The sequence below is a fragment of the Halictus rubicundus genome, chromosome 2 (genome assembly GCF_050948215.1).
Source record: "Halictus rubicundus isolate RS-2024b chromosome 2, iyHalRubi1_principal, whole genome shotgun sequence".
NCBI lineage: Eukaryota > Metazoa > Arthropoda > Insecta > Hymenoptera > Halictidae > Halictus > Halictus rubicundus.
In genome coordinates this window covers 25,069,380-25,085,086 of record NC_135150.1, presented here as the reverse complement: position 1 = coordinate 25,085,086, position 15,707 = coordinate 25,069,380, and the positions used below count along the sequence as shown (strand labels likewise).

At 38.2% G+C, this 15,707-nt stretch overlaps 4 protein-coding genes across 7 annotated transcripts; 2 read left to right on the top strand and 2 right to left on the bottom strand.

Annotated features, from left to right (window-relative positions):
• The first annotated feature begins 384 nt into the window (after positions 1-384).
• Atpsyndelta (ATP synthase, delta subunit) lies at positions 385-1,517 on the top strand. The gene is made up of 4 exons (XM_076806171.1): positions 385-540; positions 737-865; positions 956-1,153; positions 1,224-1,517. Exons 2-4 carry the CDS (start codon positions 746-748, stop codon positions 1,395-1,397), a joined length of 492 nt encoding a protein of 163 aa, XP_076662286.1. The 5' UTR covers positions 385-540; positions 737-745; the 3' UTR covers positions 1,398-1,517.
• Positions 1,518-1,565: 48 nt separating this feature from the next.
• Positions 1,566-6,639, bottom strand: LOC143365734 (uncharacterized). 3 transcript variants are annotated; one of them, XM_076806167.1, is made up of 5 exons: positions 6,252-6,639; positions 5,327-5,550; positions 4,558-4,840; positions 4,179-4,362; positions 1,566-4,111 (listed from the first exon to the last, which is right to left on the bottom strand). In XM_076806167.1, the coding sequence occupies exons 1-5, from the start codon at positions 6,479-6,481 to the stop codon at positions 2,609-2,611; spliced, it is 2,424 nt and encodes an 807-aa protein (XP_076662282.1). In that variant the 5' UTR covers positions 6,482-6,639; the 3' UTR covers positions 1,566-2,608. The 3 variants fall into 3 exon arrangements, with proteins under 3 accessions (XP_076662282.1, XP_076662283.1, XP_076662284.1); XM_076806168.1 differs by lacking the exon at positions 6,252-6,639 and adding an exon at positions 5,059-5,073 and having other exon boundaries at positions 4,558-4,971; positions 5,327-5,448; XM_076806169.1 differs by lacking the exon at positions 6,252-6,639 and having other exon boundaries at positions 4,558-4,971; positions 5,327-5,467.
• A 1,347-nt stretch (positions 6,640-7,986) lies between these two features.
• Positions 7,987-10,369, top strand: Pdxk (pyridoxal kinase). Of its 2 annotated transcripts, XM_076806163.1 has the most exons (8): positions 7,987-8,336; positions 8,713-8,812; positions 8,892-9,035; positions 9,316-9,454; positions 9,511-9,653; positions 9,742-9,921; positions 10,091-10,228; positions 10,343-10,369. In XM_076806163.1, exons 1-7 carry the CDS (start codon positions 8,244-8,246, stop codon positions 10,198-10,200), a joined length of 909 nt encoding a protein of 302 aa, XP_076662278.1. In that variant the 5' UTR covers positions 7,987-8,243; the 3' UTR covers positions 10,201-10,228; positions 10,343-10,369. The 2 variants fall into 2 exon arrangements, with proteins under 2 accessions (XP_076662278.1, XP_076662279.1); XM_076806164.1 differs by lacking the exon at positions 10,343-10,369 and having other exon boundaries at positions 7,992-8,336; positions 9,316-9,436; positions 10,091-10,227.
• On the bottom strand, positions 10,275-15,602 carry Rpiii128 (RNA polymerase III subunit RpIII128). The gene is made up of 13 exons (XM_076806133.1): positions 15,403-15,602; positions 15,170-15,324; positions 14,926-15,102; positions 14,575-14,866; positions 14,323-14,480; positions 14,036-14,141; positions 13,781-13,966; positions 13,591-13,704; positions 12,161-13,372; positions 11,713-11,959; positions 11,401-11,565; positions 10,866-10,996; positions 10,275-10,793 (listed from the first exon to the last, which is right to left on the bottom strand). Exons 1-13 carry the CDS (start codon positions 15,478-15,480, stop codon positions 10,410-10,412), a joined length of 3,405 nt encoding a protein of 1,134 aa, XP_076662248.1. The 5' UTR covers positions 15,481-15,602; the 3' UTR covers positions 10,275-10,409.
• Between the last annotated feature and the right edge of the window lie 105 nt (positions 15,603-15,707).

The window sequence follows — 15,707 nt, the reverse complement described above, 5'->3', positions numbered from 1 at the left end:
GCACGATATGAAATGCCAGAGAGGATAGGAGAGTGCTCACGCCCGGGGTTTCAGCGTTCCCACTTTCGTAACATTTTGAGCAGCTTTTAGCATGGAACAGAACCGAGCAGCTTTTAGCCTGGAACAGAACCAAGCAGCTTGTAGCAGGGAACGAAACCGAGCAGCTTCTAGTAGGGAACAGAACCGAGCAGCTTATAGCAGGGAACAGAACCCTAGAATTGTTATTAGAATGATTTGAATTAAATATAAGAATGGATAACGCAAAATATAATTTCTGTAGACCTCATCTGTCTTATAATTTGAACTGTTCTGAAAATATCTCCTGAAATAGCTGTTTTTCCATTTATTTAAAACACCAATTCAAATAAACCGCAGTGTGTATGTAGATGGCGACAATTGAAACCTTTCGTCGTCTGCGATACAAAGCGCAGTCGTCGTACTCGCATCTGACTTCTTCTGACCTGTAAAAACGAACCGCTATTATATCTGTGATATTCGCTATAATTTAACTGCTGTGTGACACAATTGATCGAACATACGGTAAGTTCATTGAACCGGTAATTAAAAAAGGAATCTAATATAAGACCATTCATAAATGTATTTTTAATGTGCATGGTTGCAAATGATGGGTTATGCCTGTACGTCGATCTTGTGATGTAACAGTTCCATCTATCATTCGGGTACATTTCATTTTTCACGGAAACCCATATAAAATTAATTAAATTGTTTCCCGTAGAACATTAAAATGTCTACACTCGCTCGTAACTTGCGTCCCTATTTGAGGTATGTTCGCGGTCAAAGGAGAACTTATGCCGACGCTCCTTCCAGTAATGAAATGAAGTTTACGTTCGCTGGAGCTAATCAGGTAACAATATTACGTGACACAATATACGTGTATAAGTATCTAACATTTCTCCGGAATAATTTTTACGAAATTTTTATGTCATATTCACAGGTATTTTACGATCAAACAGTGGTCAGACAGGTTGATGTACCATCTTTCTCCGGTGCCTTTGGTATACTGCCAAAACACGTTCCCACGTTAGCTGTGCTAAAGCCTGGAGTAGTCACAGTATATGAAGGCGATGGGGCGACCAAGAAAATATTTGTTTCTTCTGGAACAGTTACTATAAATGAGGATAACAGTGTACAGGTATACCTCCCACTAAATACATTGTAAGACAAGAAAATGTGGACAACTATCGAACAAGTCGTTTTTACAGATTTTAGCGGAAGAAGCTCATCCTGTAGAAAATCTCGATGGTTCAGCAGCCAGAGACGTCCTCAGTGAAGCCCAGAGACAACTATCATCGGCGTCATCTGAAAAAGACAAAGCCGAGGCACAAATTGCAGTTGAAGTTGCAGAAGCCCTGGTAGCGGCTGCTGGCACCCATTAAACATTACATTGTCATGTTAATGTAAAAATGTTCTCTGTTATCGAATCTTAGGACATATTCACCACACTTCTGTCATGGTATTGTATAAAATTGTAGTAATAATAAAAAGTCTATAACTAAGTCATATAGAAATTAATTTTATCACAGAAAGAATAATAACAGTACATATCTTTGTATTATAATTTATTATATGTTAGTTAAATTTTACTTAACGAATAACAATAAAATTTTACTTTCTCTAAGAACTATTTAGGTACAGTGATTTTGTTGCATTTAACAAGTACATACGCGTAACAGCCACAGAAAATGAATTGAATGCGTTGAGATTATAAAATTTTCTCGTTCTATCATACCGATTTGCGCTTATAAATATTTCAAAGGATATTGCTTGAATTTTATCTAACATTTCTTACGCGATGTTTTCCCGTAATTAAATATCTTAAAATAATTGCGTGGGTTTTCGGAACACCGTGCACTAGGAAACATAATAAATATGTTACTCTTTGCTTTGAACTAATACTAAAACATTTAGTACACTTCACACACATCAGCGATGCTTTTTTTTCATACATTTGTATATAAATAGCATATAAGTTAATCAATATTATTGCATTATAAAAATTTATAACTTTAAATCTTTTTATAACCATTATCATACATAAAAAAAAATGTTATGTACATGACGTTTGTACATTGAAAGTATGTTCTACCAATCTATAAAATGTTCAAGTATCAAATCTGATATAACATTTGTATAACGTACTTTGAAGTAGACTTTTCAGGGCAAAGGACACTGGTTCCGTTTTGTTCAGTGTGTTAAAGCAACCGAGCTTTCCACGTTTATAAACTACGCGACAGCAATGTCGGAGGCTTAGGGCTCCTTAAGTAAAAAATTTACAAATATTTGTTGGCACATGAGAAAATGTATCGTAACACCTACGTATTGCATCTACAATATTAAAGTCTCTTGAAATATGGTACAGGTATGTGTAGACAACCCTATACTCTCGATTCTCGCTCTAGGTAACATTTCACGAAGTTAACATTCACGAGAGAGAGAAAAAAAAGGAAAAAAAAATATCGCGGTTTAAAGCTAAGCGAACTAATCTATACATCACGATTAATAATGAATCGCGGCGCTGAAAGTTTCTGCGAAAAAATATATGTTTCTTTTGGCATGACTAGTACTGCACGATAGACCTATACTCGTCTCATTGATTCCTCGTCAGTTGGCATTTCATTAACGACGGTAACAATTTTTCCCTGCAGGTCATGTTGCTAGTGGTCTTGCAGCAATCGCGGCTAAATACTTTTTGCAGTTGTTGCAACGTTTTGAAACAGATAACAACGCAGCAACCGCCGGGCTCGTTATTGCACAGCCGGTCCCTTTGCAAACAACTCGCGACGTCCTCCACTACTTTAGCCGTGTTCTTTCTTTCGTGTTTGGTGGCCAGTGTCGTACTGTTTGAGCAATTCGGACAACATTGCACGTGATCGCACCTGCATTCGACACACTTGCATATTTCCGCCTCGGCCGCCATCTCCTGCAAAATGTTCCTGCTCTTTCTTAGCTTTGTACTATCTTCCCTATTGATTCTCTCGTTGCGATCAGTGGTCTCTGTATTGGTAGCGATGCTCTCTACCAAGTCGACGTTGTCCAAATGTTGCAGAGACTCCAGCTGATTCTCGACTTGCAACGGATAGGGTTCTGGCTCAACTAAATCGACCAGCGAGTGAACCGCGGTTGGAAGAGCATTTAATTCCGACCAGGATTGTCTCCGCAAAGCGGACGGAGTCGCCAAGGTCATAACGTCTATCCAGGGAGAAGGTATTTCCTCTTCGGACGCTATGGCCAACTCGATGGCTTCCGATGGCGTATTTACAACGCTTTTAGAATCCAATGTCTGGTCCACTTCGTTCGAAGCTCCAGTTTGCAAGGTGTTAATGAATGATAAGTTGTCTATCCCGCTGTCAAACAGCTGAGTCTCGCTGGAGGAATTAATTATATTCGATACATGACTAGCAATAGGACTATCACTATACAATGTTGCGCCGCTGTTGTCAATCACTGATTCCACATTCGATACATCGCTGATCCTCCGGCTCTCGTATTGCTGAACGTCGCTGGTAAAGTCAGCGCCCTCCGATATATGAGCTATGGCGTTCTGCAAACCATCCTGTATAATTTTCTGCTCCAAACTTATGGAGTTCTTCACGTTGCTCGTTTTATTGTCTATCTCTATCGTCGGAGAGTCCGATGTATATTGTTGGTTTTGCTCCCCTGGTAAATTTGAACTATTTATTTCTGTGAATATCTTAAATTTATCGTAGCTCTCGTTGTTATTAAAATTATCAATCTCATGTTCGTTAAAGTTATTCAGAATAATGCTCTCTGACGCAAGAATGGTAACTGCGGCAGTCTCGCTCGGACTATTCAGCCCTTTAGCGGTAATATTGTATTCGAGGTCTTTCTCGAGCCCTTTTTGACTTAATATGTCGATCATATCGTTCGTAGGCGTCGAATGATCGTTCGCGTTTTCATTGGATAAGTAGCTTATACTTTCGTTGGCTTGCGAACTCCTTGAGGCTATTGGGATAAGAGAGTAAGATGGCACGCTTGGATTCTTAGAAGATACTTCTGCGACATTGATTTCCGACTTTAATAGGTCGGTGTTTCTTTGGTTTCCGTTGTCGTCTTGATTTCCCTCCTGTTTCTGTAAGAAAATCATGCGGTAAAATATGCCGGCAATTAATGCTACTTTGTAAAATCATAATTCATACCATTTCATCGTTATTCATTCTTTTATGAGTTTTTAAATGACTTTTCAAGCTGTGAGGTGTAGTAAAGGATCGTTTACAGTTTTCATAAGTACACACATAAGGCCGTTCTCCCGTGTGCGTTCTTTTATGCGTTTTTAAATGATGCGATGCTGTGAAAGCTTTACCACATCCCTTCTCTCGACACCTGAAAAAAAAAACATTCTTTAATTCCGTATAGTACTCGAATTCAAATTATGTAAACGATGAAGTGTGACGAGATAGCAAGGATGTGTTCATGTATATTATTTCGTAATTGTATCGAGTGTAGATTCGTAAAGGTAATTCTACAATAAACTACCGACGCAATATTATACAATCTATTGTATATCGGATAACATACTTGTAAGGTCTTTCTTGAGTATGAGTACGAATATGTTTCTTGAGATCACTTAGAGTAGTGAAGAATTTAACGCATCCAGTCTCTTCGCAGTTGAACGTGTCGCCGCTGTGAAGTCTTTGGTGAGCTCTCAGTCTGTAAAGGGTATTGAATGCTTTCTCGCAGCCTTTGTGATTGCATTCGAAGGGTTTTACTTTAGTGTGTACTCTAATGTGAATCTTTAGGCTGTACGACGTGAGAAAGGCCTTGCCGCAACTCGGTTCTGCGCATTTAAATCGATACTCGCCTGAAAGTTTTGAGAATTCCCTCCACATAAAAAGTTTGCTGGACGACTATCTATCGCTTGCAGTATCTGAAAGCCATGCAGGTCGAAGCGATCCCTTTATACCAGCAGTGATGACTTCATAACGAGTAAAACTATATGTAAAAATCTTTCATAAAGCACAAGCACATTCCGTGTACCGATATTCGGCGAAAGTAAGAGCGAAATTGAAATGAACTCACCTTCTTTCCTTCATTCTTGGGAAGCACAAACAGACAGACAAACATGTGTTATTCTAGACAAGTAAGCGTATAATGCAAAGCACATAATGTTATTTTCAACCGCACTAATTGAATGATTATTGAGAGAATCGTAGAAAGATATTATTGTTTCAGTTCATTCCGATGTTTCTATGTTAATGTTACAAATACTCAACACTTTCTTTAGATTCTGTACTACAAGATGAAATGTGTTTAGCTCCAACGAGTTGTATTAATACAGATGCCTTACCTTTATGAGTTTTCATGTGAGTTCTCAAATTCCCAACTGTGCTATACGTTCTATTACAACCATTGTATTCACAGGTATACCGGCCAATATGCTTTTGGCTGTTGTTCGAAATTTTGCTCTCGATAGCAATAGTCTCATGAACGGATTCATTCGATAATAAATCGTCGTGGTCAGAATGAATTCGCATATAAATCTCATGAGGGCTAATTGTATGATGTATTGACCTGTAACCAAAAATTCATTATATGCAGGCAACACATACACGTGCGTTTATATTATGTCTATGTATCTGGTAAACATACTAATTTCTGACAATGTAAACAATATATAAGTGCCATATGTGACTAACTTCTGGCTGAACGTATTGTTGTTTCTGACTAATCCTAAGCTAAATTTATATTCCAACACTGTGCTCTTATGTTTTATACACAATGTAACATATAACAAACAACTAACAAAATAATATACAAATAGAACACACATGCAATATGTGAGATAAAAATTTCTTTAGCATCAGTTACAGACTGTCACATTGATCGTAAATATTTACCACGAGACGACAATATTTACAACGCTAATAAAATTTACATTTAATACAGGTTCGAAGAAAACACAATTCCATATGTATTGCACAAATTTTGCTCGACTGAATGAATGGGAATAGCATGTTAGGAATGTACCGAAAACTTTTGTTTTGAATTCAATTGAAGCGTACGAAACGTACAGGGAAAATTTGTGGCTCTAATTTCAAAATGCGTTATACCCTTATAAGGTTGGGATAAAACTACCGCTTGCCATTAAATGGATAGATTATGAATCGCTCGTGATTTTTCATTGATTCCTTCTATTCTTAAGCGATCGATAGCGGGGACATTTGTTTAATTTAATATAGACAACGAAATACAGAAGGCTCAAGCGATCTTACTCGGTAGTGTTGTCACTAGGTAGCCTTTCATCGATAGGGGTATCATCGTCGGAATACTTCTCGTAATCGAACACCACACCTTGATCGTAAACTCTGCCGAAATTTGTTAAATCTAAGCTATCGTCGAGGCAGTCCTGTAGATCATGCGTCACAAGGATATTATCAAAGTTTCCTTCAATATCGTCGGTGTTCTCGTATTCCTGAAATTTTTCGCCTTCCCACGTCGCCATACTTTTTTCTGACTGCACAAAACAAATCACGAGATAACGCGATATAGACGCGCCACCAACTCTCCATAGCAGTTTCTAACTGACGTTCGATCGGTGCATTGCATTTAATTTATTTACACCATTCGCACAATCGACATTATCGATAAATTAGAGATTGTATCGACAGTATATAAAATACAAGTGACTACGAACTTTGGAAATTCCAGAGAGAACCGACTTCCAGTGTGCATGCGTCCGTAAGTTGGTCCATCATGAATATAGCCTTAGAAATGTCTGCGTCCACAGCGCATGTGTACACAAATTTCTATTCAAATCGCGACGGCCGCCCTTATGCTTGAAATTTGTACACAATAGACACAAAATTCGTCTAGAACGTGCGAGAATGTTCACTAACGCATATAACACGAAGAAAAGATTTTTCCAATAATATTTAGTGCGTCAAATTGTGTATACGCGTTAAATATCGTTTACAATCCTTATTACATTTCAAATATTGCCGCGCTTTTTAGAGTTTCCAATTTCTTGTTCGCACTCTCGCCGTCCTCTTTCATTCAATAGTCTTGAAAAAGGGATGGAAATATCAATTTAAAGGAGCGGCAGTGCTGCATGTATAGGATGTCTAGGTTATTCAATTTAGGGTCACGAACATCAAGTATTGCATAATTTGGCATGATCCTAACTTGGACAGACAGGATAGTCCGTTCGCTGTACGATCAAACGGATTCCGGCCCGGCAAATAGCAACGCCAGTGTCCACTGTAGCCGGGCTCTGATTGGTCCGTGTTTTTCTTGAATAACTCCGCGGAGAGCACTTTCGTAAAGAAAAGAGGACACCCTGTATATATTTATACTATTAGTTATAGATTTTATTGTAAGAAATTAATTGTAAGAATAGTTAGAAATATTTGTATGAGAAAGTAACGATGTGAAAGAATGATAGTATGAATGGATAAGAAATTTGTTACCAAGTCCCATTCTATGTTTTAAGAGGCTAAAATTATAAACATATACATATATGTAAATACTTCGAAAACCAATATTGATAAATATTACATTATACATTAACACAAATAGATTTCTACTTTTCAAACAGTGACACGAAATAAGAATATTAAATTCAGTTGATTTAAACTTCCCGCTTGCCCTATCTCAGCCAGTACCGGAGTATGCATGACAGAGATGGAACACGTCATGTGACCGGCCCGCAGCAGAAGCGTGGGGATCTCGCGCATGCGCGGCCAAAACCAGTACCGTATCTATGTTGTGGAGATAGTATTGGGGAAGTGTTGTTGGCGTGAAAGTGCCGGAAGAGTCCAGGACGATATATTGTATGTTATGTGTGTTTGTGTATATAATATTAAATGTAATATATACACATGTTATATATTCATTTTTCAAAATCATATCATAACAAATTTTGCGAAATTATGCGGGGTGACCAAGTCACCCCATTTTAGCCATTCGTCGCGCATGCGCGAGAAAAACCGTCCAATATCTTATCACTGTCCGGAGTATTGCCTCTTGTTATTTGTTATATTCCTACAGTCTTTGGCACGATCATGCGCGGATAGCAGCAGATAACTGTTTTGACTCTTGGCGAGGAGCTCGAATTTATGAGCTATGATGTCATCCTATGATAGATAAGAAATAATCAGAAATAAATTGTATTTTTCAATCTGCTGGCGCAAAGCTCTAGTTTAGTGTGTAGTTATCATTGGTATTTGAGACATTTATGCACAAGGTCTGCACATCAACTGGTCATCATGTGCTCCAAAAAAACACCGCGGATACTTTCGATACAAAGTCATGTAGTGTCCGGTTACGTGGGTAACAAAAGTGCAATATTTCCACTGCAGGTAAACTAATTGCTTTGTAAATTTGGTTAACATTTTAGAACGCGTTATCAGAGCGATCATCGGGTTACTTATGACATCGTCTACTATTAACACGGTGACTATTGCGTCGTTCATGCACAGGTGACACAATTCTTTGTGTACATTTACAAATTAATTTTGTTCATAATAGAGTTGCTTGTATCGAACATCATTGGGATTTATGGGGGATGATTGTCGTCTTTCCGATTACTTTGAATTTAACAATCTATTCTCACCTATTGTATGTTCATTGATAATTTCAAATATTATATTTTGCTCGTGTAAGCGATACAATGATTAAATTATTATTTCCAAATAATGTGCATATGCTGATCATTTAAACATTTTCTCTGTTCAGTTGCTAGGTTTCGAGGTGGATGCAATTAATTCTGTTCAGCTGTCTAATCATACTGGATACAAAGTCTTCAAGGGTCAAGTATTAAATGACGCAGACTTGGGTAAGAACACTAAAGTTATGTTTAAATATAGAAAACAGAAATATAGAAAAAATTTCCAATGTTTACAGTTACTTTTCAGGGACTCTGATGGATGGCTTGGCACAAAATAATTTAGATAATTATACTTATTTACTTACTGGATATGTTGGCTCTGCTTCCTTTTTAAAAAGAATAGCAGGAGTGGTTCGTGCTTTAAAGCAGAAAAATCCTAATCTTATTTATGGTAAAAAATTATAGCATACGTTTACGTTTGTACAAGCAGCCTGCACATTTCTACTGTTTAAAATCATTGCCGAACGGTAGACGATACGAAAAAATGTTAAAATGTGTTTTTTATCGTTTTTTATAAATTTAAAATTCACAAAAATGAGAAACGATTTTCGAGTAATTATATTTGATCGTATCATCTACCGTTTAGTGGTTCTTCTGCATGGCAGAAATTTTAAGACACCCTGCATACCTAGATTTTCAATTCATACTAACGACTAATATTTTTATTCAAGTTTGTGATCCTGTTATGGGCGATAATGGACAAATGTATGTTCCTGAAGAGTTAAAGGAGATTTATAAAACGGAGATAGTACCGCTGGCGGATATTATAGTACCGAATCAATATGAATTAGAGTACATTGAACAAATATTGTAATTTTATCAGAACGAAAACTGAGGCAGCAGTAAAATTTTTTTAATAATTTTAGGTTGCTGACTGACATCAAGACTAACACAATTGAAGAAGTACGAACTGCTATAAAAGTCTTACATAAAGAGGGTCCCCATACAGTAGCTGTATCATCAGCAGAAATAGGCAATAAATTGACGGCAATATGTAGCACCGTAAAGGGTAATAGATTAATAGAAGCAATCTTGAAAGCGTATAAAAGTTTCCTATCTATATAGAACGTCTACAAACAGATTGAATTTCATTTCAGACAATAAAGTGATAAAGATCGACATTCCAAAGATACCAGCCAGCTTCACGGGATCGGGGGATCTTTTCGCTGCACTGTTTCTGGCTCACACATATCTGCAAGATAACGTGAAGGACACTATCGAGAAGACCGTGAACTCGTTGCACAACGTCTTACTCAAGACTTATGAATATTCTAAAGGTATTGTTTTACTCCAAGTATCTGAATTACTTCTGTAAAAAAAGCATTAGGCCAGTGCCCGAGTTCGTACTCAAATACAACAAGGAATTGGACACGAACTTTTGCACTGATCTAATATAAAAAAAACTAACAACTACTTTGTAGTTGATGATTTGTACATATTCATTAGAGTGCAATGACGAGGAATCAGTGCCCGCACAGAAGATCGAATTGCGCTTAATACAAAGTAAAACGTGCATTGAAAGCCCTGAGGTGCGTTTACTTGCTGAACCACTGTAATCGACTCTCCACTGGCTCTTCCGTGGACGTAAATTATTTTTATGCTTGGGACAAACGATGCAGCATACCAAATACTGTGGGTAGACAATATATTGTGTCTGTTTGTAAACAAAAAATGAATAAATATCGTTGTTACAAATAGAAAAAAATATATTTACACGTACGAATAGTTGGAATCTCTAAACTGAGGTCGAGACGGTGTATCAAAATTACTCGCAGTAATTTTTTAATGTCAAACGAGGGACAATGTTCATCGACTGCAGTTCTTGGAAGAGCAACTTGCAGGCGTAAGGCATAGAGATCGTGGAGACGCACGAACTGGAACGACAGCTGTGACACCAGCCGCTGTACGCCATCAGGCCGCACTTGTTGCATACGTCCACGTCGAACGCATCGCTGGATATCATAAGCCTCTCAATCAGCATCATGCTCGCACCGTATCCGATCAAACAATCGCGCTCCATTTCACCTAATCGCAAACCTCCCTCTTTCGCGCGACCCTCGGTTGGCTGTCGCGTTAGCACGGCTCTCGGACCTCGAGCTCTGGCGTGCATCTTGTCTTGCACCATGTGCTTCAATTTCTGATAATATACCTGTATTTTCAAGTGACATTATTAGATCGTGAATTTTATTAAATGAATCATCAATGTGAATCATCAACTCACCGGTCCGGAATAAATATACGCTTGCAACGGCTCCCCTGTGATCCCAGAGTAAAAGAAATCTTTGCCCAAGTAATTGTACCCGTGTTTAACCAATTCCTCGCACACATCCTCCACTTTCGAGCCCCCAAAGGCTGTGAATCACACGATTATAAATCACTGTTGCAATGATTACACTATCCAACAAAGGGTATGGCCGGATAAGGTGGTAAAAAATGCTCTTGGAAAAAACATGTGTATAATTTTAACTCTATATGTAAATTTTGCATTGAATTTTCAGAATGACATCATTGATATTTTTACAGTATCAGTATATACATTTAAGCATTGTTCATGAATTATTTCAATTTTTTGGTGAGGTGCACCGTGTTAAAAAAATAAAAACCACTTTTTTCAACGTTTTTCCCACGGAAGAAATATAGGGTTAAAATCTTATGTATTATCTCGATGGCCTATCCAAGCGCATTTTTGATTGCCTTATCCGGCTATACCGTTTGGATGGACGGTGTTTGACGGTATAAATGTATTACAGACGTACCTGTGCCATAATGGAATTGTCCTTTCACAACACCAGCTTTCCCAGCAAGTAATTCTATCAGTTTGCCGACCGTCATACGAGAAGGGAAACCATGCGGGTTCATGATCATGTCAGGACATATACCGTAATCGTTGAACGGCATATCCTCTTGTTCCACTATCAAACCTATACATAGATACAAGCATTGGTTAATTTATCCACGCTACGAACGCAAATCAGAGTTGGGCATTATTCGAATGAAATTTCATAAACTGATTCATTCGTTATTCAAAATAACTTTTGCCTAGCTCTGCTGCGAATTGCGACGCGTACCGGTTACACCCTTCTGTCCATGTCGACTACTGAATTTATCGCCGATCTCCGGCCTTCGAGTTTGCCTCAACAACAATTTAATTAAGAACGCATCTTCCGCGTTGCTGGAGATCATCACTTTCTCAACGTAGGCAGGCACTGGTGCTTTGTAAACAGCTGGAACGTCTTTGTACTCTGTCTGCGCTGGTACATTGCCGGGATTTACTGGGCCGATGTTCGCAGAGGGCGACGATTTGTTTACCATCACCTGTGGAAAAGAGAAAGGACGTAAAACATTACCTGACGAACGCCTATTTAATTTCTAAAAATGACAAATCTGTATCAAAAAATATGATCCAGGTTCTAGAAGAAATTCACAATAGTTAAAATTGCACCTCGTTGCTAATACCCTCTGTTGTTAAATGCTTATGAAATACAAAAATTTCGTGCTCCACATTAATCCACGAACCTTCCTGTTCTCCACCATTTCACCGGGTGCAGCAATTCCGTCGCTATCGATAACGTCGTGTTTCCAAACAGGCTTCTTTGTGGTTGAGTCTAGCAACGGACCCATTATTCGATCGTACGTTTGATTGGCGTACCTTTTCAAGGTGCATTTAGCGTTCCGGTATATCAAACATCTTCCGAATCCTCTGTCAATGGACGCCTTATTCAGGATAAGGGCGTCCTCGATATCGTAACCGCTGTAGGACATAACAGCTACCGTTGCGTTCTGACCAGCGGGTAGTTTATCGAAATTGATCAACTCTATCGTCCTAGACTTCACCATGGGTGCTTGAGGATACACTAAATTGTACATCAATGTGTCGATACGGTTGCGCTGATTATAAGCGATGGTTCCCATCGCCTGTTTACCCATAGCGCACTGGTACGTATTTCGAGGACTCTGATTGTGATGGGGGTACGGTACCAAACCAGCACAAACCCCGAGCAACGTGAACGGTTCGATTTCTAAATGAGTAGTCTTGTGGTTAATGTGCGCTTCGTTGAATGCGATGGAACTGTCGTTCTCTTCGTTCACGTCCAAGTACTCGATCAAACCGTCTTGCAAAAAATCCTCGAAGCTATGAACACCCTGTTCAAGTAATTTTAAGTGTTCTTCTTGTACAAGAGGTTGCATGTTGTTTACGATAATGTACGGTCTACATAATCGTCCGCCATCGGAACTGATCTGAATGCATCTGTGCTGATGTTGCGTGTATATCGAGACGAAGCCGTTTATGAGACCGTTTCTGCGCAGCAACCGGAAAACATGCACCAGCCTCTGATAATTCTTGACTATCCCCAAAATGTTACCGTTCAGGAAAACCATGTAGACGTGCTTGTTATTGATCTCTTCCCCTCCGAGGATGTTAACGTTTTCCACCCCTAGGTTGAACGCCAGTCTCACGATCGGCTCCTCGTCGATCTCCGTGGTAATGTGCGTCATGAGAGCTAAGTTTTTCACTAAACCACAACCTTCGCCTTCAGGAGTGTCGCTGGGACATAGCATTCCCCATTGCGATGGCTGCAAAGATCGTGGACCAGACACTTTTCTCGTTTTCTCGAATTGGGAATTCACTCTCGTCATCATACCGAGCGCAGAAATGTAGGAGAGTCTGGACAACACTTGAGTCACGCCGTGACGTTCCATTCTGAACCGTTTGATGGTCCAATTGCCCTAGAAGATAATAGCTTTCTCACGTAAACTGATATTTAGAAATATCTTTGGTGCAGGTGTGTGAAAATTGAGTCTGGTTCTCGAAAATTTTGGAAATCTCGGATACATCGGGAATCCAAAATATGCTAAGGAATAATCCCGAAAATTTGTGAGAACCCATCCCGATACCGAATAAAATTTTCACCCCACCCCGACTTGACATTTTCGAGTTTACTCACAGAAGATATGGCGAAGGCCAATCCGTTTGTGATTTGGTCCTGTCTCATGTGCTTTACAATGTCAAATTGTGCAGCTTTTATCTTCGGGATGTTCTTGTCAGCGATTTGTTTCAACTAGAAAAACACAACGCTATTCCCGTAACTAAATTCACGAGTACTAAAAAATCATTTGATATTATTAATTCATTACCTCCCAATTGAACCTTTTAAACAAATCCTCGAACATCAAAGACAATAAAGAACCAGCTAATTCCAGACGCTTATTACCATAATAATCTCTGTCGTCTATAAGCTTGCCATCAGTTTGCGCCTTCATGACTTTACGAATCATCAATGCAATATAGGTTGCTTTCATTTTAAAATTAAAATCTACTACCTATAACAGAGAATGCTGTAGTAACATTTTTCGTCGATGTTTTGTGACAATCGTTTTCAAATTACTAACAGGAACGTGTGATAAAACATTAGTCGCTAGTATGTCCTTCATTTCGTCGGTGACGCTAGATTTGATTAACGAGTACCTTTTCTGTTTTCTTTTGTTACTGAGGTATCTGAAATGTTACGTGCCATTAGTATTTGTAATAAATATACAATATACACACGAGAAAAAGAAAAAAAAAGAAAAAATAAATTTCTATTCAGTCTAGTTTGTTGTAATGCAGATAGACAATTTTTATTTTGCATAAAGATCTGCTGTCTGGTAATAAGATTATTGACGAAAGGAGATTTTACCTTAGCGCCTGATTCTGTGCAAAGACATTTAAAACGTGGCACTCTTCCAAACTGGGTGCAAACTTCTTCATAAATTCTTCCTCGGTACCAATCAGTTGCATAATCTCTTGATCACTTACAATTCCCATTGCTTTAAAAATTATTGTTACCGGTATGTCCTTAGATTGAAAATAAACGTTCAGAAATTATATACACGGTGTCCTAACTAATACATCTAGAATAAGTCCCTTCATGAAAATAATTATTACTTACATCCTGAAAAATATTATGTCTCATGTAATATCTCCCTGCTCTGCCCACAATATTCGTTTTCGTCTTCCTTTCGTGAGTAGAACTGTTACAGGATGCTACGATGCAGTTCTTGTTATCCTCTTCTAAAATAATCCTGTTTCTCAACATTTGTTCTTGTATAAGAATCACCTTTTCCTGTCCATTGATTACAAAATAACCACCAGGATCGTGGGGACACTCGTTCATTTTTGCTAATTCAAAATGGGACTTTCCATTTAATACACAATTTGAACTTCTTAACATAATGGGCATTCTGAAAAATAATGTTCAATATAATCACAGTAAACGGGACAAACCAATTAAACTGTATACCTTCCAATCAATAAATTATTCCTAATTATCGGTTGATGTCCCCTGATGTATTCAATGTCTACGGTAATCGGGGCTGAATAATTTAAATCCCTCAAACGACATTCGTGTGGAGTCGTAGAGCGAGTTACGTTGAAACCTTCTTCTACATCTGGCGTACCCACATGAACATTTAAATACCTATCAGAAGAATATATATTGAATAAAATGACAGCGTAAACAGATGTAAAAATAGTACAATACGCACTTGACATAGAATAGAGGATCGGCATCGCTCAAAACCTTCTCATTCGCTTTTACTATCTTTTTTATTTCTACATTTATAAAATAATTGAAGGAATCGATGTGCTGCTTTACGAGACCTTTTCCTTTCAGGAAAGCGGGTACAAGTTTCCATTTATCCTACAAATAAATATCTCGAAAATAATTGCCGCGAAGGCATTAGGAGACAAAACATTGGTATCCTAACCTATATCTTACCTGTATATGTTTCACTACTTTATTATATTTTTGTTCTGATTTGATTCCATCGTGGGCACTGAATTTCATTTCACCCATTTTGTCACTCACACTTGAGACAATGTCGGTTAGTGGACAATCAGTTAAAACCTTTGTAAACAATCGTTTTTTCAGTCACACATCGTTTTAACCTCCCAAGTGTCCGGTTTCCATCAACGTGGATCTACAATGTACATAAATATGTACATATATGTATGTATGTAGTGATCATACAAACATGAAAGAAGTTGACAACGGCCCAAGAATCCAATTGAAGAAAATGATTT